At 35.1% G+C, this 27,043-nt stretch overlaps 1 protein-coding gene across 2 annotated transcripts in view; it reads left to right on the forward strand.

Moving 5' to 3' along the window:
* LOC111511848 (UNC93-like protein MFSD11) overlaps positions 1–27,043 on the forward strand; it is a 59,576-nt gene that overhangs the window by 8,809 nt on the left and 23,724 nt on the right. For both annotated transcript variants that reach the window (XM_074173602.1, XM_074173610.1), the window contains exons 2-3: positions 19,143–19,312; positions 25,178–25,354. In XM_074173602.1, coding sequence (XP_074029703.1) covers positions 19,143–19,312; positions 25,178–25,354 — 347 coding nt within the window. The remainder of the gene's footprint in view (positions 1–19,142; positions 19,313–25,177; positions 25,355–27,043) is intronic.

The raw sequence follows: 27,043 nt of genomic DNA on the forward strand, positions 1-27,043 counted from the left end.
TGAAGTTACAAAAAGACGTACTTTAGTTATTTTATTTTCAACATATCGTTTAATTATTTCAGCAGTTTTCATTTTCAGCACTTCATAATTTCACAGTAATTTAATTTTATCTGTTCTAGCATAGAATTATGCCTTTCCGTTTTAGACAATGGAAGTTCTGAATATTTCTTCTTATACAGAAACATTGTCAAGCACCTTCAAACAATCTTAGTTTCACCGTTACCACATTGTTTAGCTTCGCTCTTTGTCTATAAAAACAATTTTGTTATTATACTTCTTTGTGAAATCACCTTATTTTCAGTTTAACCATTTCAAATGTGCAACAATTTCACCGAGTTCCGGTTGAAAATCAGGAGAAGTTAACACAGTGTATTTTTATAACATAAATATTAACATATTTCCTTTTCATCTCCAACATGTTCAAACTGTGAAAATTCAAATAACTGTTCAATTTGTTGGTATTACAATTAACAAATAAATACTTGGTTTCTTTACAAAAAAATTTACAATTCCTTACATAAACATAGAAAATATCTCATATATTTTTATTATCACCTGTTGTAAATGTTCCTGTTCTGCTAGTTAATGATGACTTTCAATATTGGATTGGCTCTGACGCGGAACTTCTTGATCCTCTAAAAACTGAAAATATGTAAAATACCACAAATGTGGCTCATATACTGCGTCACTTTCTACGCCGTATTTTTTTGCTATCTATTACTTTCTTCCTTTCTTTTCTTACTGATCCTCTCATGGAATCTATTTTCTTTTCTCCTTCGTCACATCAGGGTCTACCTGCTGTACTTTCGTCACTAATTCCTGGTACGCTTTGTTTTTCATTATTTTGTTTGCAGTTTACATTCCACAAACAAGGGTGACTTCTATATAACTCAATAAACTCTATTACTAAATCTTTGCTCCAAGTTCTTGTATCCATGTTTGAATTATTTTTGCAAGAAACACACCGTTTTTTAACGAGTTTTCGCTGTCGATGAATGACGGTTAAGATTACTATGCCCACACAACGTCGACTTGAACGAACCTGTTGGCACGTACGTGTAAAATTATGGTGGCGACCGTAATTCAAATTGCCGAGTAAGATTGTCAGTACTACGCCACACACTGCAATTTTGCACGCACAATTTTACTCGTCACGGTTAAAATTGTCGGGCAACATTGCAGTGTATGGCGGCCTTAAAGAAAAAAAAGCTGATCTGTTGTCCCTACTAGAGTTTATTCCACGTGTGTTTCATCCGACTCAACTCTATCGACAGATCCAGATTTAATGCTGACAATCATAATGAATGTTCCGAACACTAACTTTTCAAATGCTCAATTGAAAAACTGCAATTTTTATTTCAGTCTGAGAATTTGATAATTTTAGTTCTTTCTTTCAGTTTTATTTCAGTCTGAGAATTTGATAATTTTAGTTCTTATCACTTAACTCAATTACTTTTCACTTATTCTTTTTTGGTTAATTCACTCTAAGTAGAAGGCGTTTTTGTTTTGTACTGTGTGGCAGATCGCGTAAGTCAATGAATTTCCGTAGTTCGGACTTCCATTGTCTAATATGTAAAATGATTTGAAATTCCCGAAACAACTGAAAAATAAGAATTAAAAATAAATAGCTGAAAATAACAATTATAATAAGCAAAAATAACCTGAAATGAAATAATAGTAAAATAAAATACAAGTAAAATTAAAACGATTGAATAAAAAATAAAGAAATACAAATAAATATAAATAAAAAAAAGTTAAGAGATTTCAAGCCACGTTAGTTCACATTGTCAATCACCTTTAAACAAACGTAAGTCAATATTATACACTGTGTCCGTAAAGTATGGAACAAATTCATTTTTAGCTAAACAGGTCATTTTAAGAAATAATCCTGACACACGTCGATTTTTGATGTTAATTTACCGTATTTTAAAATAATAATCTAATATACAGGGTGAATTACGTTCGAGTAATGACGTCACCGTCATTTTTTTTAAATGGAACACCCCCATTTTGTCTCAATTTTCGGATTACTCTAGCTGAGCTGATTCCAAAAATGTATAACATGTTGATTCCAATTGGTACAGGGTGGACAAAAATACAGTAGTTGTGTGTGTGCTAATAAAGTAACGCGTAACATTCTTTATTAGGTAAATTAACAATATTATCAAAAATACTTATTGTCTAGCGGCAATTGGTTTAAATGTAACACCCCGTAGTTTGCTACATGTTTAGAGTAATAAAAATGAGCTGTTTCCAAACATGTTTGGTACTTGTGGTCTAGCAGACAGAATATGAAAGAAAGTATTTCTTATCTACATTTATAAAAAACATAGTCGTCTAGTTTTTTGTGAAATATCATTATTTGTTTAGTAATTTATTGATGTTCAGTGACAGTTTAGTACTACAATATTTTTGGTATTCGTGAATATTCGAATGATTGCTTAGATTTAATTGGAAGTAGAAATGGAGTTAAGTGTAAAACAAAGAATTGAAATACTTATGATGATTGGGTATGGAGACAGATCGCGAACTCAGATGGAAGTGTGCAATTTGTTTAATGATAAATATCCAGAAAGACCTATAACGCGTTCAACAGTCAGTAAGTTGGAAACGAAATTTCGAGAAACTGGTACGGTTGCAAATGTACGCAAATCAGGTCGTCCCCCTGCAAATGCTGATACAGCATTAGATGTTTTACTGAGTTTTGAAGAAGATGCGCACACTTCTGTTCGTAAAGTTAGTTGCGAAATCGGTGTTGGCAAAACAACGGTACACAAACTATTGAAGCTTGAAAAAAGGCATCCTTATAAAATCAAACTTGTGCAAGAATTAAACGAAGATGATCCCGAAAGACGACTCCAATTTTGCGAAGAAATGATGGATAAATGTCACCGAGACCCTCTCTTGATACAAAACATTATTTTTTCCGATGAGTCCACTTTCACGTTAAATGGTGAGGTTAACCGTCAGAATTGTAGATACTGGGCAAAAGAAAACCCCCACTGGATGCGTGTGCATCATACACAATACCCTCAAAAGGTAAATGTATGGGCTGGAATTGTACGAAATCGAATCATTGGACCCTACTTTACCGAAGGTAATTTAAACGGGGCAAAGTACTTTGAGTTTTTAAGGGGGTATCTCGTATCTACTTTACGTAATTTATTTCCCAGCAGACGTAATCCTGGAGGTTTTGATGAAAGTTTATGGTTTCAACAGGATGGTGCACCTCCACATTATGCTGTAGATGTTAGAAGGTACGTGGATGAAATTTTTCCGAACAGGTGGATTGGTAGACGTGGACCCACTGAATGGCCAGCGAGGTCACCAGATTTAAATCCTTTGGATTATTTTCTGTGGGGCCATCTGAAGAATGTTATTTATAAAACGAAACCAGCAAATATTGAAGATGTACAAGCGAAAATTCGAACAGAAATAAACAATATTACGCAAGAAACCATACACAAGATTCAACAAGAATTTGTACACCGTTTGGGTTACTGTCAAATACAGCAAGGGCTGCAGTTCGAACATTTAATATAAATTCATGTATTCCAGCATATTCTGTCCGCTAGACAATAAGTATTTTTGATAATATTGTTAATTTACCTAATAAAGAATGTTACGCGTTACTTTATTAGCACACACACACAACTACTGTATTTTTGTCCACCCTGTACCAATTGGAATCAACATGTGATACATTTTTGGAATCAGCTCAGCTAGAGTAATCCGAAAATTGAGACAAAATGGGGGTGTTCCATTTAAAAAAAATTACGGTGACGTCATTACTCGAACGTAATTCACCCTGTATATTAGATTATTATTTTAAAATGCGGTAAATTAACATAAAAAATCGACGTGTTTCGGGATTATTTCTTAAAATGACCTGTTTAGCTAAAAATGAATTTGTTCCATACTTTACGGACACAGTGTATAACTGTTTCTCGTTTCAAGTCAATTGAATATCAATACATTCTGTTGTGTATTTTTTTCAAATCTGTGTACTAAGTGTAAATTGCAAACATTTTCAATTCATCCAAGAGTATTGATGGTGGGTTGTTTTTTTTTTTGAATGAATCAGTTTTTATCCCCTCCTGAAAAGTGAACATTTTTGACTTATGTGCTTATTCCCTCTATACAGAGATATAACATAATTTTCTGTTTTTGATTGAGTATGATTACTGTCCGGTTGAATTTGTAAAGTATGCAACGTAATTTTTCAACTATCTGGTCTATGTGTTGGTTCCATCTGAGATTGCTGTTTAAAATTATTCCATGAAAATAGTTGTTCGGAAAGTACTTCTTTCGTGTAATTCGATATTTAAGTAGTTGTTTCGGGGAGATTATTCTTCCATTTTGTACCTGAAAGTAACGTCTATGTACAGAGTTTATTTTGAACTTAATTGCTTTCCCATTTTTTTTGTATAAAGATGAAGAAATAGAAAGTCCAAAAATTAATTTCTCCTAAAAATATATCCCTATCAAGTTATTTTCCTATATTTCACAAAATATTCTGGCAATATCTTGAATTTATTGGAGCCTCTAGAGAAACCCTACATTTTATTCTACGAAAGAAAGGACATTGGCAGATCAAGATCTTCAGATGAAGTGATGCTGCAGGTTTTTACGGGTTTTCCTGCAGCTGGAAAAGCAAATGCGCCACTGGAATTATTCAAGTCGCCCCGGAGCGAAAATTAACTGTTGTTGTTGTTTCATAATTTCATAATTTGTATTACTTTCTCTTTTTATATATTATATTTTATTGAAAAATTTGTTGGCGTAAATTTGTAATAGTATGAAGTGCGATGAATAATTTTGTTTTGATAGTCATTTGTAAATTATTTTGAATTAATAAATGTTCTTTTCAAGCAAAAACTCGAATAGAATATACAAGACAATAAAAGTAGAAACTCTGCTAGCCTTTATCGATTTATGACACTTTTATTTTAAATAACAGCTATTATGATTACATAATTACATTTCAACCTGCCTAATTTGAAATTGATTGAGAAACGATTTTCTCAACTTTCTAAACCTCGGTCCATTCTTTTGTGAAGAGATTCAAATCGACGACTGCATATAAGAGAAATGCTTATAACATTACATGATTTCTATAGTTGATATGTGTGACAGTTGATGGAGATAATTTCTTTAAAATTTATTATCTAGGTAATTTCTAATTGCAAGAAACTTAAACTGTAACTTTTATTTAGAGATCAATTATTTTATTATCAGTACGATCCCTTGCTTTTGAACCTTTCAGTTATACTCCTATAACTAGTGTTGTTATGATGATATTAATGCAGTGTTGTACGAGTACAATTTTTCTTTGCTTTTCATCACAACCCTAGAATATAATGTCAATATCTTCAACTACTTCAAAATGGCGGAAGTTTCAATAATTGCTTGAATACATTGACATTCAACTACATAATATGAGGTAATGAGCTTGAGGTCAGTTCAGAAGATGCTCGAAATGGTTGCCTTGAACTTCTTGACATATGAACAGCCTATCCGATATTTCACGCCGAACATTTTCGAACACAGTAACGTCAGTATCTCTACAAATATTTATTATTCTCTGCCGCATATCCAATATTGAAGCAGGTTCAGTTTATTACACCTTTTGCTTCAAATAGCCCCATAAAAAAAGTCCAAAGGTTTCAAATCATGCGAGCGGGCTGGCCATTCTGTAGGACCTCGACGACCCATCCAACGACCGAGAAAAGTAGTATCCAAATTGTTTATTGCTTGTCTGGAGTAATGTGGTGGTGCTTCATCTTGTTGGGATACAATACCCATAATGAATTGATTAGGATTCGCTTCGACGTCAGTAGTTTCCAGCATATTCAAATACAGTTTCCCTGTTAAATTTTGATAAAAAAATAGAGGTTCTACAATATGGTTTTCCAAACGTAAACGTTTGGTTACCCAAACGTGAATTTTCCTTGATATTGGGTATGTGTTTCCCGGAAAACGTGAGGGTTGGTGTCACTCCAATAACGGCAATTTTGTCTATGAACATTTCCGTTTAAAAAAATGTACATTCGTCACTATAACAAATATTGTGGAGATAGGTAGGATGCCTTACATTGGTTTCCGTCATAATTTCGCAGAATTCTGTTCTTCGATCAGGGTCATCTTCAGTTAATTGGTGTACCATTTTAATTTTGTATGGATGATACATATTCCTCTTCAAAAGTATCCACACAGTAGAAGGAGACACCTCACAAATATTCGCGACGGAATAAGTAGTACGTTTTTTTTATGTACACTACCGGTAGTTGTGAATTAGAATACAAGTTCTCTCAAATATTTTCTACAGATAGGACGATGCGGAAAATCCTTTCGGTCTCGTGAAAGTTACGCGTCGCACCGTAAATAAAAATGGCTTCAATATTTTCTTCCAATGGACGAGAATGGACCATTTTAGAGATTGTTGACGTGGTACGTTCCTACTAGTAAAACTGAAAACTAAATGAGAATATTCTAACTGAACAATGATGTTCATTGTCGTACTGACATTTTTTGTCGTTTTTATAAACAAAAAAAAACTTAACAAACCTCATCGGTTTGTTTTGGAATTGCCATGTGGCAGATAAAAAGGAATATTTCTAGAAATATCGATATTAATGTATTTGTCTTTAAGAAATTATTAAATGTTCCGCCATTTTGTACTAGGTTAAGATATTGACTTCATATTCTAGGGTTGTGAAGTATCCGTCAGAAGCTTCAAAATAATGTGTCATAAGTCCCCCTTCCTATTTGATTTTTTTTCCAAATGGCGCCCAATCGCCATTTTGAAAGTTTCATCTGTCAATTTCACTTCAAAATAAAGTATTTATGTATTAATGTCGTTATCCCAAATTTCAATTTTTGAGTTGACCCGTTCAAAAAAAAACTTTTCAATATCCATAATGATACACTTTTGCGAACGTACAAATACGTTTCTGAACAGCCCGATGTTTTTCTTCTTCAAATTTTAATCAATTCGTTGTGTGGAAGCTGATTTTGTAGATGTCAAGTTGATTTTTTTCAGCATTTCCTTACACCAATTCTCACGAACCTTTTTTTTCACATTCAAGTGTTCATGCAGTCTCTGGAATGCTAAATCTCGCGGGATTTCAGATTAATCGTAAACAAATAGTCTTTTTAGATGGTGGTTCAATATCAAAAGTTGAACGAAGCCTTTTACTATAACTTTATATATGTAGTTAGAACTGAATATTGTTATTTTTTTTGTGTGGTTGTAGTAACGAAGACGTTTATCATTATTATTATACTAAACCATCAACCGTAAACAATCATGAGTAATTTCCATTTTTTCACACTCTCAATTCTCCAAACTGACGCTGATTCTAGGTTATTATAAGGCGAAATATACGAAAAATATTTAAAGGTTTGTTAGTTTGTAATAACTTCTGGTAGTTTGCAACACTCGTAGTTGTTTTAGGCCATTTTTATTGGCTAGCATACGTATCTATAATCGTGGTTATTGGCTTATATACCAATCTTTCTCCTGTTCTCCTTGACATAATTTTTTATTTCAATAGCTATCTCGAGATTGTGACCTTTTGTTATTTTCTGCTATTTTTATTTCTCTCCTAGTCTACATTCCTTCACTCTCACACCTTGATATGTGAATTCTTTGGCCCTTTCAAATTTGTTGGTTATAATTCATCTTTAGTATACACTATTTTGCATTTTTATATTACATTTTCATGTCAGATTTCCACTAAACGGACACAACGACAAAAAACAGCAACTGTTTCAATTTCGACAAAACAAAAATTTGAGTTTTCAAAGTAAGAAACATTTTAAAAGACTTTGTATCGCGAGCGAATGTTAGGCGGAAAGATCAAAAGGTTTCGATGTCTTGTCTATGTTTTTGTTAACAGAGTTCGCTATATGGAAACAGTCGCCGACATCATTACTTTATCTCCTGTTGGGTGGCAGTATTTTTAGTAGTATTTTTAGATTTCAAAGGAGCATTCGAAACTATAGATATATCTATTTTTCTATCAAATTTAGAGTATTATAGAACAACGGGTAAAATGTTGCTATAGTTCAGAAGTTATTTACCCAACAGAACTCAATGTACTAACAAACAACGTCCTATCAAATCAAATGATACCGGGGTGCCTAAAGGGAGCGTACTTGGCCCTATTTTATTCACAATTTATTCGAATGACATAAATTTCATTAGTGACCTCTTTGTAGATGATACCCTCATTGCAGCAAGCGATTCTCACATTCATAATATTGCACGTAAAATTAATTTGACTCTTGAAAACGTGGCGAAGTTTTTGAACATGAACAAACTCGAACTGAATACCACTAAAATGAAAGCTATGATATTGACAACTCAATATAAATATAACTTAATTGATATCAACTCCATTAACATTGGAGCGAAACTATTGAAATTGTGGAAGAATTCAAATATCTGGGCTTCGTTGATAACACTTTGCACTTGAAAAAACACTTCCAGTATATGTGTTATAAACTTAAAAAAAAATTTTTTTCTTTACTACAATTAGTAGACAACTAACATTCCAATCTAATTCGACTGTTTATAAAACAATAATCCTACCACTCTACAAAAATTACAAAACAGAGAAATGCGCTTGTTATTAAAATGCCATAAGTATACTCCTATATTATCAATGATTAATATTCTGGCAGTAAAATATAGATTACAATATTTTACTATAATTTCCGTATTGCAAATACTAACTGAGAAAGCACCACATTACTTCAACGAATCAATTACATTTAACCATCAGATTCACAAATATGATAAAGAGGAAGAGATGACTTGGTTGTTCCACGAACAAACCTTGCAAGAACAATGAAATCTATATTTCACAGAGAATTATTGGAGTATAACAAGCTTTCTAATGAAATATAACAAAGTAACACCCGCCAACTTTTCAGATGCTCCTTATCTCAATATTGTTACGTTTTTACCCGTGGGTTCACCAATAATTGACTACACTGAATAATCAAACTTAACTTTATTTCACTTTGAATATAAGAAATACTTCAACTAAAAATTAAACTATTATTTGAATGTCTATCGCCTTACTAGATCACTTCGCGTACCGCACTGTAACGTCCACTTCACTGTGTACTTAACTGACTGAATACGCCTGCAGCCAGCGTTTGAATATCGCAGTGGAACATCGTAGAATTTTCTCCGAAATTCTTTGCTGCTTCTCGAGCGACAGGGAACATTGGGCATTCCCACGCTCTTAGCTATGTCACGTTTGGTTTATGGTTACCAGTGGCGGCCGGCGTTACTTTATTTCGTTTACACGAAATTACACGATTGTTACACAATATTCTCATATTGTGTAACAAATCCTGATCAGAGCATCTGTGTTACTTTTCCGCAAAATAATCGATTAGTATCGATGTTATTATTTACGGAAAAACCATCAGAGAAAGTTGTTCTGCATAAGTCGAGTAAACAGGTAGTAGAATTCTGTTTTGGAAGTGGCCAGTGTTTAAAAATACAATAATGTTTCTGAAGGTCAATAAGTATTGGTAACAATTAGGTTTTTTCAAAAGATTTAGCCGTTTTCTTGAATCTACTTTAAACTGTACTGTATTGGACACATTTTTTTGATCGCTGATAAAGAATTTTCATGTATTGAAAAGAGATTTCAAAACAAATAAAAAACTTTTCATAACTCAGCAGATCTTTTGTTTTAAATAAATCCAATTCAGGATGCAACATTTCTATTTAGGCTCTAATTTCGTCTTTGGCCTCCGATAAAGAATTTTTATGTGTTGAAAAGAGATTTAATACAAAACAAAACACTTTTCAAAGCTCGATAGGTCTTTTTGTTTTGAATAACTCCAATTCTGGATGCAAAATCCTTTTTTGATCTCTGATTTCGCCTTTGGTCTATATTTTTTAATTCATATTGTTTTTCTGTTTTGTTATTTTATTCATTTCTGATTTACTTTTATAAGGTAATTTGTGTGATTGATGACAAGTATAAAACTAAAATGTGAGATTTGAAAAATCGGTTATATCGGGAGTTTTTAGGTAAGATAGGACAGTTAGTTAGAGAACTAGAGTGCCAACTCTAAAATTCAACACTGAGGATTATAGGGGTTGTTATAAATTCAAGAGTGGAGAACTACATAAATCGAGTTGCTCGTTTATATATTTCTGGTTTATAATTGATTTGTTAATTTTCATGGCTTTTAACAAATTCATTTTTCCATTTATTACATATGTGTAGAACTTTGAGGTTATCTTTATCTATTTGATGTGTTGATTCTTGAAGATGTTCATACATTGTAGATTTTTTGTCCAACCGGACGTGTTCACGAAGCCTTACGTCAAAATTTCTACCGGTTTGGCCTGTATATACTGCAGAGCATTCGCCAAACTCTATTATACAGGGTGTCTCATATAAAACTCCGTGGGCAAATATCTGAAAAATGAGAGGAAATATCCATATTTCGTGAAGGCAGATGATTTTGATGTCAAAGGGTCCTCTTATTTGCGAAGAGATCCAGCCTTATCCATTAGGGCGTCCCGACACCGACGTCAATTTTTTCAAATGGTAACCTAGATTTCCCGATTCGTTTTTGGATTCTGCATTAAATTATGAATTCAGCCATATAGCACAATAGTAGTTTTCCTGGAATACTGATGAAAAAAGGCAATTTTATTGCATATTATAAAGAGGGCCATGACTTAGTCAAAGTGAATGCAATAATACGAGTTTAATAAAATGAATCCATCAGTTATGATTTCATTGTCTCTTCAATATTATCTAGTTGCGTATTTCTGTACAAATTAAAATCAATATTTCAAATTACCAAAAAATATGATACTTTGACCATAACTCGACTAACATAATGATAACGAAATCAATTAGTGATAACAAGAATCATTTAAGTAACTGTTCGAACTGCCTCTCTTCACGTAGAATACAGATATTGCATCTTTTTAGTGATTCCCGATTCGTGACAGCTAAAAGCGTCTCTCGCGTTATGGAAGCACAAACATTTGTGATACTATTTTTCAAATCCTCTACATTTTGTGGACGTCGCATATAAACTGAGTCTTTGATATATCCCCACAAAAAATCTAGTGGAGTAATATCTGGACTTTGAGCTGGCCATGGTATTGGACCCTTATTTCCAATCCATTTTTCATCAAAAGTATCATCCAAATATTGGGTAACTATTCTATTATTATGTGGAGGTGCCCCATCTTGTTGAAACCACATATTCAGTCGTATTTGTATTGGTAAATTCTACAAGAGATTCGGCAACACATGTTGTGGAAAAACCAAGTAACTCTCCCCATTAAGAATTCCTTCGAAAAAATTAGGTCCTATCAAATAACCATCAATGATTCCGCACCAAACATTAACCCCCCACAGAGATTGAAATCTCGTTTCTTGCACCCAATGAGGGTTCACGTCTGACCAATAGTGACAATTATGTTTGTTCGCCATAAAAAACATATCATATCCATTTTTTTTACTTATTCATGGCTCTCTTTATAATACGCAATAAAATTGCCTTTTTTCATCAGTATTCAAGGCTGACGCCTAGTGATGGATCTCTACGTAAATAAGAGGACTTTTTGACACCAAAATTATCTGCTTTCACGAAATATTGATATTCTTTTTCATTTTTTAGACATTTGCCTACGGAGTTTTATATTGGACACCGTGTATATACCTGATTTTTTCATTTTCTCGTTTGGGTTTTGCATTATAGAGTTCTGACTAAATTATTATTACTCATGAAAGGTGTTGTTATTTTGTATTTAGAGAAGAAATTTTGAATATTTTCTGAAAGTTTACCCGAGTAGTTGATGCTACTATACTTAACTATATTGTGTTTGTTCTCTGCAGTTTGAGTATAATTTACTTATAAGTGTTTTATGAGTTTTACTTCTTCTTTCATCTTACTTAAAAACTCCCGATATAACCGAGTTTTCAAATTTCACATTTCAATTTTACCTATACTTGATTGGTCGGTAAGTAGCCGGCGGTTCGACGTGGGTGCTTTATTCACTCAGTCAATCGGCCGATGTGTGGGTCGATGGTTCAAGCCCCAGGCTGAACGCTCGATTTTCACTTGCTATCGTCCAGCCCGTGTTAGGAATCACACGTTAAAATCAAGACCTTTAGTCCTTAGCGCTGAGCTCGCACAAGTTTCGACTTCTGAGGGTTGTCGTTCGTAGGGCTGCGACAGCTGGTTAACGAAAAAAAATATTTAAAATTTTTTTTTTTGATAATTTGTTAATAGGCTCAAACCCGAAACCGGTCCTACAATTAAAATTAACTAGTGGTGATTGGACAAAAGTTTTTTATTCATTTCATCAGAGTTTTATTAGGTAGTTTCAAAAGATATTTCCGTTTTTATGAATATACCTTGAACTGTACTGTACTGGACACCTTCTCATGATCGCCAATTAAGAATTTTCATGCGTTAAAAAATATTTCACACAAAAAAAAGTTCAATACTCATAATTTTAGAGAACTATTTGTTTTAAATGACTCTAAAGAAAAAACTTTTTCAAAACTACATATTTTTCGAGGACATTTTGTTTTTAATGAATCTAATTCAGGATGCAACACCCCTTTCGAAGTTCAGCATAAAAATTTGATGCTCGTGGTTTCCTCGGGATTCGATGAAGTCAACGAAGGCCGGTTTTGTCTTGAAAAGATGGTAGTCAGTTGGCGAGAGGTCTGGGGAGTATGGTGGGCGAGGTAAAACTTCGACTTCTGTGATGGTTAGGCCGATTGCACAAAGTTATGGTGAATCACACCAGGCGATAACCATCATGCAGTGAGCATGGTCTTTTTTGGTGTGTTTTCGCCTTTGAGAGGAGCCCAAGCGGAGATTTCGGGATTTACTAAAGCGCGGCAGATTAATATACAGAGGGATACCTTGGACCCGATGAAGTACCTCCACCAAATATGAGCCCCATATATAAGGCCGCCCGTGAAGGATAAAGGATCAGTATAGTGAAAAAAATATCATCAGAAATTCTCGAGCGCGTCAGATTAAGGTAGAGTGAGTTAATTACATGCTTAAAAGTGTATATTCCAGTTTTCTGACAATTTGAGACTGACGTAAAGAAAGGGGAGGACAGCAAAGTTGTGAAAAAATAACGTCATTTCGACAATCTCGCGGGTAGCTAATTTTTTTTATTTTGAAGGAAATAATTCAAGGATAACGAAAAATATATAATCTGACGATTTCCGCAAGCCGAAATAACAAAAATTCGTCGACAAATTTCAATGCGTGAGGCTGTGTGATACCTATATTTCCCTCTCCGAGTTTCTATTCCTCTTTCACTTTTTATCTATCTATTAATCTCTCACTCCGTCCCCACTCTGAATTCTGTTGCTATGACGCCATCAGAGCTGATCACAGAGATTCGTTCGTGATGAATATGAAGATGATGATTGATTAATCAATTGATTATAAAAAATTAAATTTATTTCAGCATTTTTAAAAATTATTTTCTTTTGAATACAAGTATTCTACTTAAGAAACATACACTTATTTATTTGCATGCTATTTCCTGAGCTTTTCAATTAATTAATTCCAATGATTTAAAAAAATTGAAATAAAAAGATTTTTTTCGTCAGATTAGGCGAATCCCTCTAAATAATCGTCAGATTATGAGACAGCACGTCTAGAACATAAAGATGAATCATATATATCTTAATCTGACGCGCTTGAGTATTTCAAAATGACAAATTTTTTTTGCACATTATAATAATGTGCATTATTATAATGCTATCATCATATAATAAGCTGAAAAGCATAAAAAATGGAGCTACAAAACCGAAGCCAAAAAAACGAAGCCACAAAAAACGAAGTTACAAAAAACGAAGCCACAAAAAACGAAGCTACTACAGTGAATCTACAAAACACATGAAATTAAAACGGACGAAACGTTCAACACAATCTGAAATAATATGAACTTCTGGCCCTGTATTTAATTATTAAACTCTGTAATAGATTTGGCTCGGATGGCGGTGTCTAGTTGAGTTGTTGCTTCAATGACCTTGTAGTCAATAATGTTCACGGTAATTTCCCTCAATGAGTTATGCGCAGTACTTTCCAATATCAATAAAACCATTTTACTATTGTTTCGGCAGATTATTAAGGATTACAAGCTATGAAGATTACTGGATAACGATGTCAACGACGCACATTTCTGTAATCCATGATGCACAATAAAAATTGAAAGTCTATACGTTTTGAAAAAATCGGATTCTTTGATCTTCCAAAAGTAGGTTATTTTGTTCTTCAGAACATATGAGTAGAACCAAGTGAAGTATTGAATTTTTCACCTACCAAAGACAGATCACTTCAATGGAAAATACCAAAGAGAACAAGTTCTTAGGAACATGCATTTCTCGAAACTATAGATTGTAGAGGATCGTAAATCTCCCCAGCCTATTAATATTGCAAGTTATAAGGACATTTTCGATATTTATTTCATTTCAGCTACAATTTGTGCAGAGACAATCTCGTCGAAGTAAATAAAATGGAAGACTCAGGATTTTTCATTATAAAATTTAATGGAATTGCAGAAGACTTAGGATTCATCATTAACAGTTTTCCTCATCATAACTTGTATAAACTCCTCATCAAAAAAAATCATTTCATTAGTTCAGACTTCCATTGTGTAATATGATATAAATTGATTTGAAATCCCTGAAAAAATCTATAAACAATCAAAAAGATTATCTGAAAAAAGAACAATTATATTGAGCAAAAAAAGAACGAAAATTACAATAAAATTGAATACAAGCAACAATAAAAAAATATAAAAAAAATTTAACTATCAACACCAGATGAAAATTAAAAATTATTAACAAGAAATGTTAACATGTTAACTAACAATCGAAACGTCGTTACTTCACGACGTTTCGATTGTTGGTATCCACAATCATCTTCGGCTGATAACTGGACTTATTCCTCCGATATCTGAATAATTTGAGATAAACAATCATACGGTACTTTATCTGCATGTAACTCCAAGTGGGTATAACCTATATTGGAATGAACTATCGATATCTTGGATATCAGTAGTTTTATTTACGAAACATATTAATTATGACAAACGATCACTCAGTATTACTGATAAACGAAACTATTATCATGCCACACCTCAGACGTATCTCAATTTCGATCAATCAATGTCTCAATTTAAGAAAACAATGGATTGATATTTAGCAAAACAGGTCTTATATATTGCAACTATTAAATAATTCATGGAGTATTTCACGCAGCTATATAGGATTCGGTATACGCCAGGTATTACTAAAGACTCTCTGGGGTCTTTTTTTGTGAGGACAAAACACAAACAGTACAGGAACATCCCCAAGGCGCTCTAAAAGTGGTGCCTGTGCGAAACTAGTGATTCACACTGGATTTGAATCGCTGGAGATTAAATTCATTTGGAAAAACGTTCTCAGGAAGTTTATTCCACATCAACGCAGTTCTCCAAATAAAAGAGTTCGGGGTGTACTCAGTTGAACCTCAAAAACGAGCAGCCACAGTCCTTCGCGTATTATTAATATGTACCGCACTTGATGGAATCAAATGTGCCAAGTGGACTGCAAAGGAAGAACCGGCTCCAAAAAAAGCAAAAAGGACAAACCATTACAGGAGCATACTACGCATCATCATTTGACAAGCTGAAGGCAGAACTTGCGGAAAAACCGCCACATTTGCAGAAAAAAATGTCTATTTCGTCATGGTGAAAATCTCCGAATTACGATTTGAACTGCTTGATCATCCGCCTTACTTACCAAATCTAGCCTCAAGCGACTTTTTTGTTCACTCATCTGAAAATTGCGCTCGGAGGACAGATTTTTATTGTTCCCTCATCTGATTGCGTACAATTGAGGACAGACATTTTTGTCAAATGAAGAGGCACTCACCTTCGTGAACAATTATTTCGCAGAGAAAAACGCCGAGTACCATTTGGACGGGCGGGTTGGCTGTCCCTGTTCATCTTTCACTGCCTGAACCAAGGCCGTAGCCAGGAGGGGATCAAGGGAGATTGATCCGCCTCCGAAATTTCTACAAGCAACGGCCATCCAAAAATTATATCAAATACAACGATTGATTTGTTTAAACATCACAGGAGCCATTCGAACAACACCAATCGAGACATTGGAATTAATCACTAGTCTGTCCCCTCTGGACCTGTACGTTAAGGAGGTTGCGTTAATGGCCATGTTACGATTGCGCACGGCTGGTGTAAACCTCGAAGTAGAAATGGGTCAATTGAGGCTGAGCCTATGGTGAGAAGCGCTCACTGCGCAACCTCTGCTGCAGGCAACCAGTGATGCAATTGAACCCAGGTTTGTGTTTAATAAACCCTACAAAATACAAATAAAACAGAACACGAAGTCAAATATTACAAATGCAATACGCATATATACAGTCGGCTCAAAAACCAAAGAAGGCTCAGGATGTGAAGTGTACTCCGGAACACAAGCCTAAGGATTAAGTGGGGAATGGAAAAAAATACCAGCGTGGTTCAAACATACCTTGTTGGTATCTCAATTGCCACAAAAACAATAACAATCTGCACTGATAGCAGACAAGCACGATTAGCCTTGAACAGGCTAATAGTGCTTGTGCACCTCAGTGCAGCTCAGGGCTGGTAATAGAGTGCCACCAAGATTTAGCCAAAGCCTCGGTAGATAATAACATCATCCTGAGGTGGATTAAAGGGCACGACAGGAGTAAAGGTAATCGTATTGCCGACTCTTTTGCCAAGGAAGCGGCAAGAATTTTAGGACCCAGTGGCACATACGGCCTGATGACTTCGACAATTGCGGAGCTAGCCGAATGTTACACCCATGCTCAATCCCTAAAGAGATGGAATGGAATAAAAGGATGCAATCTTGCCAGGATAACCCTGGGCGACCCTGGGAAGCTGTCGCCGAAGAAATATCTGGCGATGATCAGAAAAAGTCTACGCTTAACAGTAAGATTTTTGACTGGCCACTGTCAACTAGGAAAACACTTCCATAATATGGGGCTAGTGGACACATCTCTATGTAGGATGTGTGAACAGGAAGATGAAACTGTCAGGCATATCCTATGCGAGTGCCCGGAGTTATCGTCAATAAGACATTCTGTATTCGGCGAGTCTTGGCCTACACCTGTGACTTGTCCACCTTCCTGGAAAAGATAGGATGGACGATGACCTAGGAGGACAACTCCTCGGGAGGATGTACAATGGATCACATGTGGCCTAAGTGATGTGGGCCTACACTCACCCTCCCTACTCTACAGATACAGATCCTATTGGAAATCCGTTAGAATTTTGATCAAGTCCTTGGCAAAACCAACCAAGTGTTTGAACAAGAATATTGAAAAAAACTTCCCCGAAACACAATGAAAAAACCTTACGGCAATGTGCGTACAAAATTCCAAAGATCTTGGCGACACTACCTGTTTCCACATGTACCCTTGAAAGGACTTTTTCTTCTCTGAAACGCCTCAAAACTTATTTAAAAAACTCCACAAGCCAGGAACTACATCGACGCCGAGGAAGTAATTGATTTGTTTGCTGCAAAGAAAGCTAGAAAACTTAATATGATTTTGTAAAAAGATGTTAATATTTCTGTGATGGTTTCCTAATGAATATATATTTTCATGTAACACAATTTTCTCTCTTTCGTTATTTTTATATTTCATGTTTTTCTACTGTTCCACCAAACCAAACCCCCCCTCCCCCGAAATTGTTTTCTGGCTACGGCCTTGGCCTGAACCACTGTGCATGCTGTTTTTTTGGCGAGTGCATTGGCTTGGGATGTGGGGGTTGAACAAACCGGCCATCAGATGTCTGCTTCCAGGTAGCCCCGCTGGATACGGGAATGACAGAATCACTTGTGGTTCACTTGTGGGAATGACAGAATCACTTTTAGTTCCGTTATTCTCTAACTGCATAGCATCCCAACGATGGCTTAATCCTAAGGTGTGTATATCCGTGCCGAGAGGATGAATGACACTGAGCCTGTCAGCTGTTTCTACAAAACCTTCGAGATACCGGGCGCCCTCTCGTCGTAGCATCGCCTTGTCACGGTAATGCGGGGCTCTGACGTGATTGACCTTCTTTCCCTAGCTACTCGTGGATCATTTAGGAACAGAGTGAACTTAAAAATTATTTCTGACGCTGAGTCTACAGAGGAGATGGATGTGGAGCTTACGACTCCAACTGATCTCCCTGTAAATTTAGATCAGGAGCGAGAGCTTCTCAATTCTCCAATTCCTGATCCAACAAGTGAACCTTAAAAAAAGGTTTGGTGGTGCAGCCAGGAAACGACTGAGTCGTCTCCTCAAGAGCGGGGTACCTTATGAAACCGCCTTGCACCGAATTCTTGAGCGGCGTACGCAGAATCTGTCTCAGATGGAGGAACAAACCTCCCATGAGCAGGTTAGTAAACGTTTGCGTTTAAGTGATGATTCACCAAAACCAGAGGCGAAAAATCCCTGCACGGTTGAATCTAAGGCATCGTCAGGTGTAGCTGACGTGCAAAAACCCTCATATGGAAAGGTTGTCGCGGGTTCTTGCACCTTGACTATCCGACTACCCCACTAACGATGAAACAGCAGAGCATATACTTTGCGCCTGCCCCGCTGGGAACCGAATCAGGTTTTTAGAGTTCGGCAGAGCCGTACTCTTACCATCTGACCTGAAAGACCACCCACCATACAAACTAATTGGCTTCTGGGTTTAATTGGTCGAGTGTGAATAGGTGTGAGCCACAATAAACCTTTGCGAGTAACGGTGGAGGGTCGAATAGACCCACTCAATTTGGACCTAACCTAACCTAACCATTTGGACGAGTTACAGAGATGAAAGCATCGCTGCGAGAGGTGTTTAGAGTTAAAAGGAGACTATGATGTAAAATTAAGGAAATCTGAAAAAATGTCATGCATCTTCGTTAGGTCAGAAACTTTTCTGGCGTCCCTCGTACATCAGGCTCATTGACACCGAGTTTTTGAGTGCCTCGTCGACTGTTTCATCGGAATCATTGGCTGGTATTCAGAATCTTTTTCTAAATTTAGGTTTATTTGAATCACCTTTATATTTTGATTTATCATTTCAGAAAACAATTCTGTCGAGTATCACGAGTGAAGATCCAACCTTTACCGGAAATGCATACTACAGCTTAGCCATTATCTACGTAGTTTTTTCCATATTCAACTGGGCCGCTCCATCTGTAATAAGTGTCATAGGACCGAAATTTTCTATGGTTTTGGGGGGATGTGCTTACCTGTAAGTATCCATTGTGTTGTCTATCTCCTTAAGCAGCGAAATAATGAATAATTTTCAAGTTGTTGTTCCATAGGCGTACATAATTGAGTCGGTCGAAAAGTGAAAAATGTAGTATTTTTTTTGAAACATTCAATGTTGTTGTATAATTTGAAATAACAAATCTCAAAAGTTGTATTATAGTTGTATTTATACAGTGAGTAACATAAATATGGAAATTCGCAATATTTGTAATGCACTGTTTGGAATCTTTGGTGTAGTAATGAATATTACTGGAGTTTTATCTCAACACTATACCGTTATTTTTAACACCTCTACACGTGTTTCATTCACCAAGTGATAATCTTCAAGAGGAAGATTGAACTGTTCAATTTTCCATTTTCGAAGAAGAAGAATAAACTGTTTAAATATTCCTCTTGAAGATGATCACATGCTGATTGAACTGTTTAATCTTCCACTTGAAGTTTAATCTTCAATCTACAAGTGATAATCTTCAAGAGGAAGATTAAACTGTTTAATCTTCAATCATCAAGGAAGAAGATTGAACTGTTTAATCTTTCATCTTCAAGAGGAAGAATAAACTGTTTAATCTTCCTCTTGAAGTAAAATCTTCAATCACCAAGTGATCATCTTCAAGAGGAAGATTGTTTAATCTTCCTCTTGAAGATGATCACATGGTGATTGGAGATTGAACTATTTAATCTTCCTCTTGAAGATGATCACGTGGTGATTGAAGATTAAACTGTTTATTCTTCCTCTTGAAGTTTAATCTGCAATCACCAAGTAATAATATTAAAGAGGAAGATTAAACTGTTTAATCTTCAATCTTCAAGGAAGAAGATTATAATGTTTAATCTTCTATCTTCAAGAGTAAGATTGAACTGTTTAATCTTCCTCTTGAAGTTTAATCTTCCATCATCAAGGGATCATCTTCAAGAGAAAGAATAAAATGATTTGGAAAAGCTGAATACACTTATTTGAATTAATGAATCGACGAGGTTTTGTATTGAAGTGTATAATATTTTAATACAAAACCTCTTCGATTCATTAAAGAATAAAATGTTTGATCTTCAATCATCAAGGAAGAAGATTAAACTGTTCAATCTTCCATCTTCAAGAGGAAGAATGAAATGTTTAATCTTTCTCTTGAAGTTGAATCTTCAATAACCGAGTGATCATCTTCAGGAGGGAAATTGAGAAATTAAATCTTCCATCTTTTAGAGAAAGATTGATTAAAGATTAGAATGTTCAATCTTCCATCTTCAAAAGGAAAATTAAACAGTTTAATCTTCCTCTTGAAGTTAAATCTTCAATCACCAAGTGATCATCTTCAGGAGGAAGATTAAACAGTTTACTCATCCATATCTTAAAGGAAGATTGTTTAAAGATTAAAATGTCAAGTCTTCCATCTTCAAGAGGAAGATTAAACAGTTTAATCTTCCTCTTGAAGATGTTCACTCTGTGATTGAAACATGTGTCGAAGTGTTGAAAATAACGGTTTGGTGTTGAAATAAAACTCCAGTAATATTCATTGACTCGCATTAATAGTTGATAAACTTTTTTAATTTGAACATTCAAAATTGTTTTTTCTTCCGAGTTACGATCAAAGTTTTCAATACTTTCTAGGAAAAAGCACTTATTAATGTATTACGTACCTGCCTACCTGATTAAATCAGGAATACCTGAGTTATTTCCAATTTTTACTGGAAAAGAAGATGACGTCATGATTTTATCCGATCTAATAGTGCTTCACTCATAGTCTTCAATCAAGTACTTCATTATCTAAAGAATATGAATTGATGATGAAGTCCTTGAGTCTTAATAACTGATCTATCAGTAAATTATACTTGGTGTGTGAATTAGAATTAACGAAAAGATTATTATTCTTAATTTTTATGACGGTCTCGTGCCCAACTCTGGTGATAGGTAGGAAGAACTTATGAAAAACTTTGAAGGAATTAAATTTTAGCTGGGAAAAACAAAACAGAAAATCGCTCTTAATCGAAAATGAGATTATTTATTGGAGGAGACATATCCTAAGGCAGATGAAAGAGTTTCGGCGTGAGGATGGGAAGATTCATTATCTGGATGAAACTTGGCTTAACGTAGGATATCGTTGGGAATATGTGGCAAGACAAAAATATTAAAAGTTCATGCTGAGCATTTTTAAAAGTCTGGTCTACTGGAAAAGAAAAGCGACTGATTATTACCCATATTGGAAGTGTTGATGGTTTTATTGAGGGAGCTTTATTGATGTTTGAGTCAAAACGTGTGTTTGAATATTATTTCGAGCAAATGTTAGAACTCATTCCACCTGAATCTGTGATTGTGATGAATAATGCCAAATCTCATTCCAGAAAAGTTGAAAGAATACCAACTGATGCATGGTAAAAAGCGTTTCACGGAATATGTAGTCGGCAAGATAACACAGAGACGCAATATTATTATTATTCTGCGTCTGCCCCCTCATCATTACGAACTTAATCCCATTGAAGTCGTTTGGACTCAAGTAAAGGATTTCGTTGCAAGAAGAAACACGATATTTGATAAAAGTTGTTAAAATACTCTTCAAGGAGTTCTTAAAAAATATTGATTCCCAAAAATGGTGAAAATGTATTGAATGTGTTTTGAAAGAAGAGGAAATTAGGCTATTCAGTTGAGAAAATTGTAGGTTCTTAGTTAATATCTCCGATGCCTGCTCAGGACGTATAAACCTCTGAGGAAGCCATGGCCTTCAAACCCGAAAAATAGTGACACTGAAAACCTTGGCTGCAAAAGCCTTAATCAATGGGCCAACATAAACTAAATGTATTGTTCAAGTAAACGATATAGTGCAACCTACCTTCCAACAGTTTCCCTTTAATAATATAGTTAGGGAGCTAACTAATTTCGTTATTCAATAATCGTTTATGATTGTTGATGTTGTAAAATTCTGATCAGCCTATATAGCCTAATATAGTGGAGAAAAGTATTATCAAAAGATGGAATGATATTAATAAAAAATGTTCAATAATCTAAAAAAATATTGAAATGATTGATTCCATCGTCAATTAAGGTTATTTCTCTTTCGAAGGTAAATACTATAAACAAATTCATGGTATTCCAATGGAAGCTACTGTTTCCCCTATCATAGCTCAATACGTAATGGACGATCTTTTTGAAAACATACTTCCTAAACTAAGTTTTGAAATTCCTTTTTTAAAAAAATACGTCGACGACGTCATTTGTGCAGTACCTTATGACAAATCTCATGAAATTATTGATGTTGTCAATAGATATGATAGAAAATTGCAATTCATTATCGAAATAGAAAATAATCAGAGACCCTTCCTTTTCTTGATACAAGAGTTTTTCGTAAAACTGATAATTCCTTGATCACTGATTGGTATGCCAAACCTACTAATTTAGGAAGATATATCAATTACTATTCTTTTCATAAAAAATCAGTTAAAATCAATTTAAAATTGTGTTTGAAAAAAAGAATTGAAAAATTGGTACACCGTTCCCTCAAGCAAAAAAATCTCAGACTTCTTGAAGACATATTGATCGAAAATTCCTATCCTAGAAAACTTATCAATAAAATAACTTTCAATACTGGCAGTAATATAAATTCCGATGTAATCAACAGAAATTCATGTAATAATAGTTCACCTATCAATTTTTCTTATACATTCATAACTTATCTTGGAAATTTATCTTCAAATATCATAAAACTTTTTCATAATGAACAAAATATCAAAATATGCCAAAAAAATATCAAAACTATCAAGAATTTGAATACCAAATTGAAAAATAAAACGGATACTACAAAAAAGTCAAATGTTATTTATAACATTCCTTGTAACAATTGTAAGTTGGATTATATTGGAACAACATCTGAAATTCTTAAAGATAGAATAACTCCACATAAAAGAAATATAAAGCTTAATAAGAAATCATGTGCATTTGCGCAATATTCTATTGAAACAGGACATAAACCAAATTTCTCCAATATCAAAGTTTTACATACAGAAAAAAATCTTTCCAAACGCCTTTTCCTTGAAATGGTTGAAATCAATAAGTCTTCTGATTGTATGAATAAGAAACAGGACATAAACCAAATTTCTCCAATATCAAAGTTTTACATAGAGAAAAAAATCTTTCCAAACGCCTTTTCCTTGAAATGGTTGAAATCAATAAGTCTTCTGATTGTATGAATAAGAGAAGTGACATTGATAATTTCAGCAGTATATACAGCAACTTATTGGAACTAAACCAAAAAACATAATGATAATAATGAAAATTTCACAAAAAGGATTTGAAGCTTTATATCTAACGTGTCCACGAATTATTTCATTCTTGATTTGTATCATACACACTCGATAAAATCTCTATCTGTATTTATATCCTGGACCCGGATGTCACGCAGGTAGCTATAGCTGCCTACGTGGTCATGTTAGATGTAGCCTAGGAATTCTAGGTCTTCTAACTGGAACCACTAATGTGCGGTTGGCTTCTGTTGTTGACTCCGTGCGTAAGTGTTGTTTCCTGCTTTCGGCAAACAAGTGTTGCCCATCTTTACACTTGGCTGCACCGCGCTGATGAGGCCAATAGCCAGAAACACGTGTCCGCGGTTTGCCTCTATTTTTGAGTGTTGTATCCACGAATTATTTCATTCTTGATTTGTATCATACACACTCGATAAAATCTCTATCTGTATATATATATATATATATATATATATATATATGAAATCTGAAGTTTTCACGGATAGGAATATGCTGAACTGGTTTTTCCGGGTATTTGGTGAAATTAGAGATAATATCACATACACGGATCAAATACCCGGAAAAACCAGTTCAGCATATATATATATATATATATATGCTGAACTGGTTTTTCCGGGTATTTGATCCGGGTATTTGATCAAAAAATAAATAGATAAGAACTTCTTGATCATTACCGTACTGATTTCAATTTAAGAGCCACCGGTAGACAGCTGTTTCAGCCAATTGGGCATCGTCAGTACCGGGCAGGCGGTCCTCGATTGAAGACAAAGTGAGAAAAAACCAAGAAAGTACTTGAGAAAAATAGCTGCGTAAACGCAAGCGAAACATAAGTGGAACCACCTATTGGTGTGACACCCGAGTGAACTTGCCAAGTTTTTTATGTCAGTGTTGGTGGTTTGACCAATCAACCGACAACTGCGGTGGCAGAAATTTGGTGTGAGACCCATGTCAACTTGACAAGTTGACATGGGTCTCACACCATTTATTCCAAATGGAATAACGAGACAAGTTGGATTTTTGCTTTTTTCCAATCCAAATGGAATGATGAGACAAGTGTGCTGTCGTCAGCAAAGCAATATATTGGATTCTTGGCTTTTTCCAATAAGTCGTTGATATACAATAAAAATAGGGTTGGAGACAATATGGATCCCTGGGGAACACCAGCGTTGATGGTGAAAGTATTCGAGAGATATTCATCGACGGCCACTTGCAGGGAATGTTCTTTCAGGAAGCTGGAGATCCATACACAAAAATAATACGACAAGTCATAGCATCGAAGTTTGGCCAACAAACCCTCATGCCACACACGGTCAAAGGCCTTAGAAATATCGGGCAAGCGCGATTGCGTTATTTCAAATACATACGATAGAAGGTCGCGTGTAGATATATGTTTCGGAAAGCTATATTGATGATCGCTCAAAAAGTTGAAGCCTGTGACAGACATCATCATTGGTAATGGTACAGCAACAACTAATCAGTCGTTCATTCTCTTTGGTAGACTAGCTCAGTGATCAGTAAAAGCTTGTTTTTAAAACAAACTTTTATTGTTCTACTTTAAATGTAAACCAAGACCACCTGCTAATATCTGTTATTATTTCAGGTTATTCATTGTTTCCTTCATCATTCCGAAGACGTGGCTATTATATTTAGTGAGCACCATCATTGGTATAGGTGCAGCTATGATCTGGACGGGGCAGGGTAATTACCTTACCCTTAACTCTACCAAACGACACATTTCGAGAAATTCTGGAGTCTTCTGGGCCATGCTTCAACTAAGGTAATAATTTTAAATTCCACTTTATGATAAGAATGCTAGAGAGGAATTCTTTCTGTCAGCAAAAGATAACTTCTCGAATAAGTCTAAGATGAGTACGAGTGTTGTTCATATAATACCGATTTTCTTTAGGAAGGTAGATTATCGTTTGAGAAACGTGACTTGAGATTCAAAAACACAAAACGTTGAGAAGTTCCGTTGGTAGATAGTTCAATGATCTCGAAGACAGGAGGGTGGGGAAAGCGAGCGGTTCTGTCGTTGTGGATAGGTGTCTGTGACCGAAAATCAGTTGTATACCGAATCATTTCTTCGTCCGGTTCAGCACTTTACTGACTTAAGATTTTCAAAATCGGCAATATAATATTTGCAGCAGGTCACTGAAATTAGGCTTTCAAAATTTTGTTTAGATTAATATTATCAAACACTCTGCAGAAAAAACTGTGAACTGAGTATTCTCAACATATAACGGATCTTCCAACAGGGATCTTCCAACAATCGAACTTTGTCAAATTAGTTGTATTGCCAAATTACCATGGACGAATATAGCAACAACACATGAAAATAGTAAAATTGTTTCATAAAAAATTGTGTTTTGTTCGGGCAACGTACCGCGCGCTTCAACGGTTATACAGTCGTCATAATCGTTCTACCGAGGGGACTACTCGCAATGTGATGGATACATTTGAGTGCACTGGTAAACGATCGACCAAAACCCGTACGTCGACGAAACGCAAGATCTGCCTGAACATCGCCGCTGTCTGTGAGAGTGTGCAGGAGAATCCGAGGCAGTCGTTTTAGCGTCGCTCACAAGAACTCGGCCTTTCGAAGACCACAACTTGGCGAATTTTGCGTCGTGACTTGGGCCTGTACCCGCACAAAGTTCAACTGATCCATGAAATGAAGGCCTTGGAAATATCAAGCGCAACAGCTCTCGATTGCGTTATTCCAAATATGGGAGACATACGATAGAAGGCTATCACTGTGAAGTTATTTCTGGCCAAAAACTCAACAGACCTTATCAAAAAGCCAACGTATTCACATGATTTGGCTCCGGTTGACATTTTTCATTTTCCAGAACTCAAATTACCACTTCGATATGATTGGGTTGTTCAATGGGAGGAGCCTACTTTGAAGTACATTAACCACTTCCCGGTATACAGGGCTTTTCATGATGAGCGTTAATTAGCCGTTTCTGGCAAACTATTCAACGGATCAACCTGAAAATCCCACATTTTGCATAAGTCAATATGACCTACACGCCTAAAATATTTTAGACGAAGCGGCGTTGTCGCTTCTACTATAAAGTAGCGGCTTCTTTGATTTTTCAAATTGAACACCCCGTATATAATATCATATTATGATACATTATCACTTTGTCAACAAATTCATATACTATTTCCCTATACCTATCTATTACCGTTAAGAAGATATAAATTAATTTCGATATTTTTTTTACGAAACATGAACTTTTATAAATGCTGATTATCTTGAACTCTCTTGCACTAAAACGATCAAATTTGAAATGGAGTGGAGTGATACTATGAGGATCTTCACTCCAAGTCATTTTTCCATTTGCCTCATACAGGGTCTTCAAAAAAATGCAGATACTTTGATCTCATGAAAAAATGAGTGGAACTCAATTTTTTCAAATGGAACACCCTGTATATTTCAACATTTTTGAGCTCTATATCC

The sequence above is a fragment of the Leptinotarsa decemlineata genome, unplaced genomic scaffold, assembly GCF_025532065.1.
Source record: "Leptinotarsa decemlineata unplaced genomic scaffold, Ldec_3_MD MMD2_P_RNA_scaffold_12, whole genome shotgun sequence".
NCBI lineage: Eukaryota > Metazoa > Arthropoda > Insecta > Coleoptera > Chrysomelidae > Leptinotarsa > Leptinotarsa decemlineata.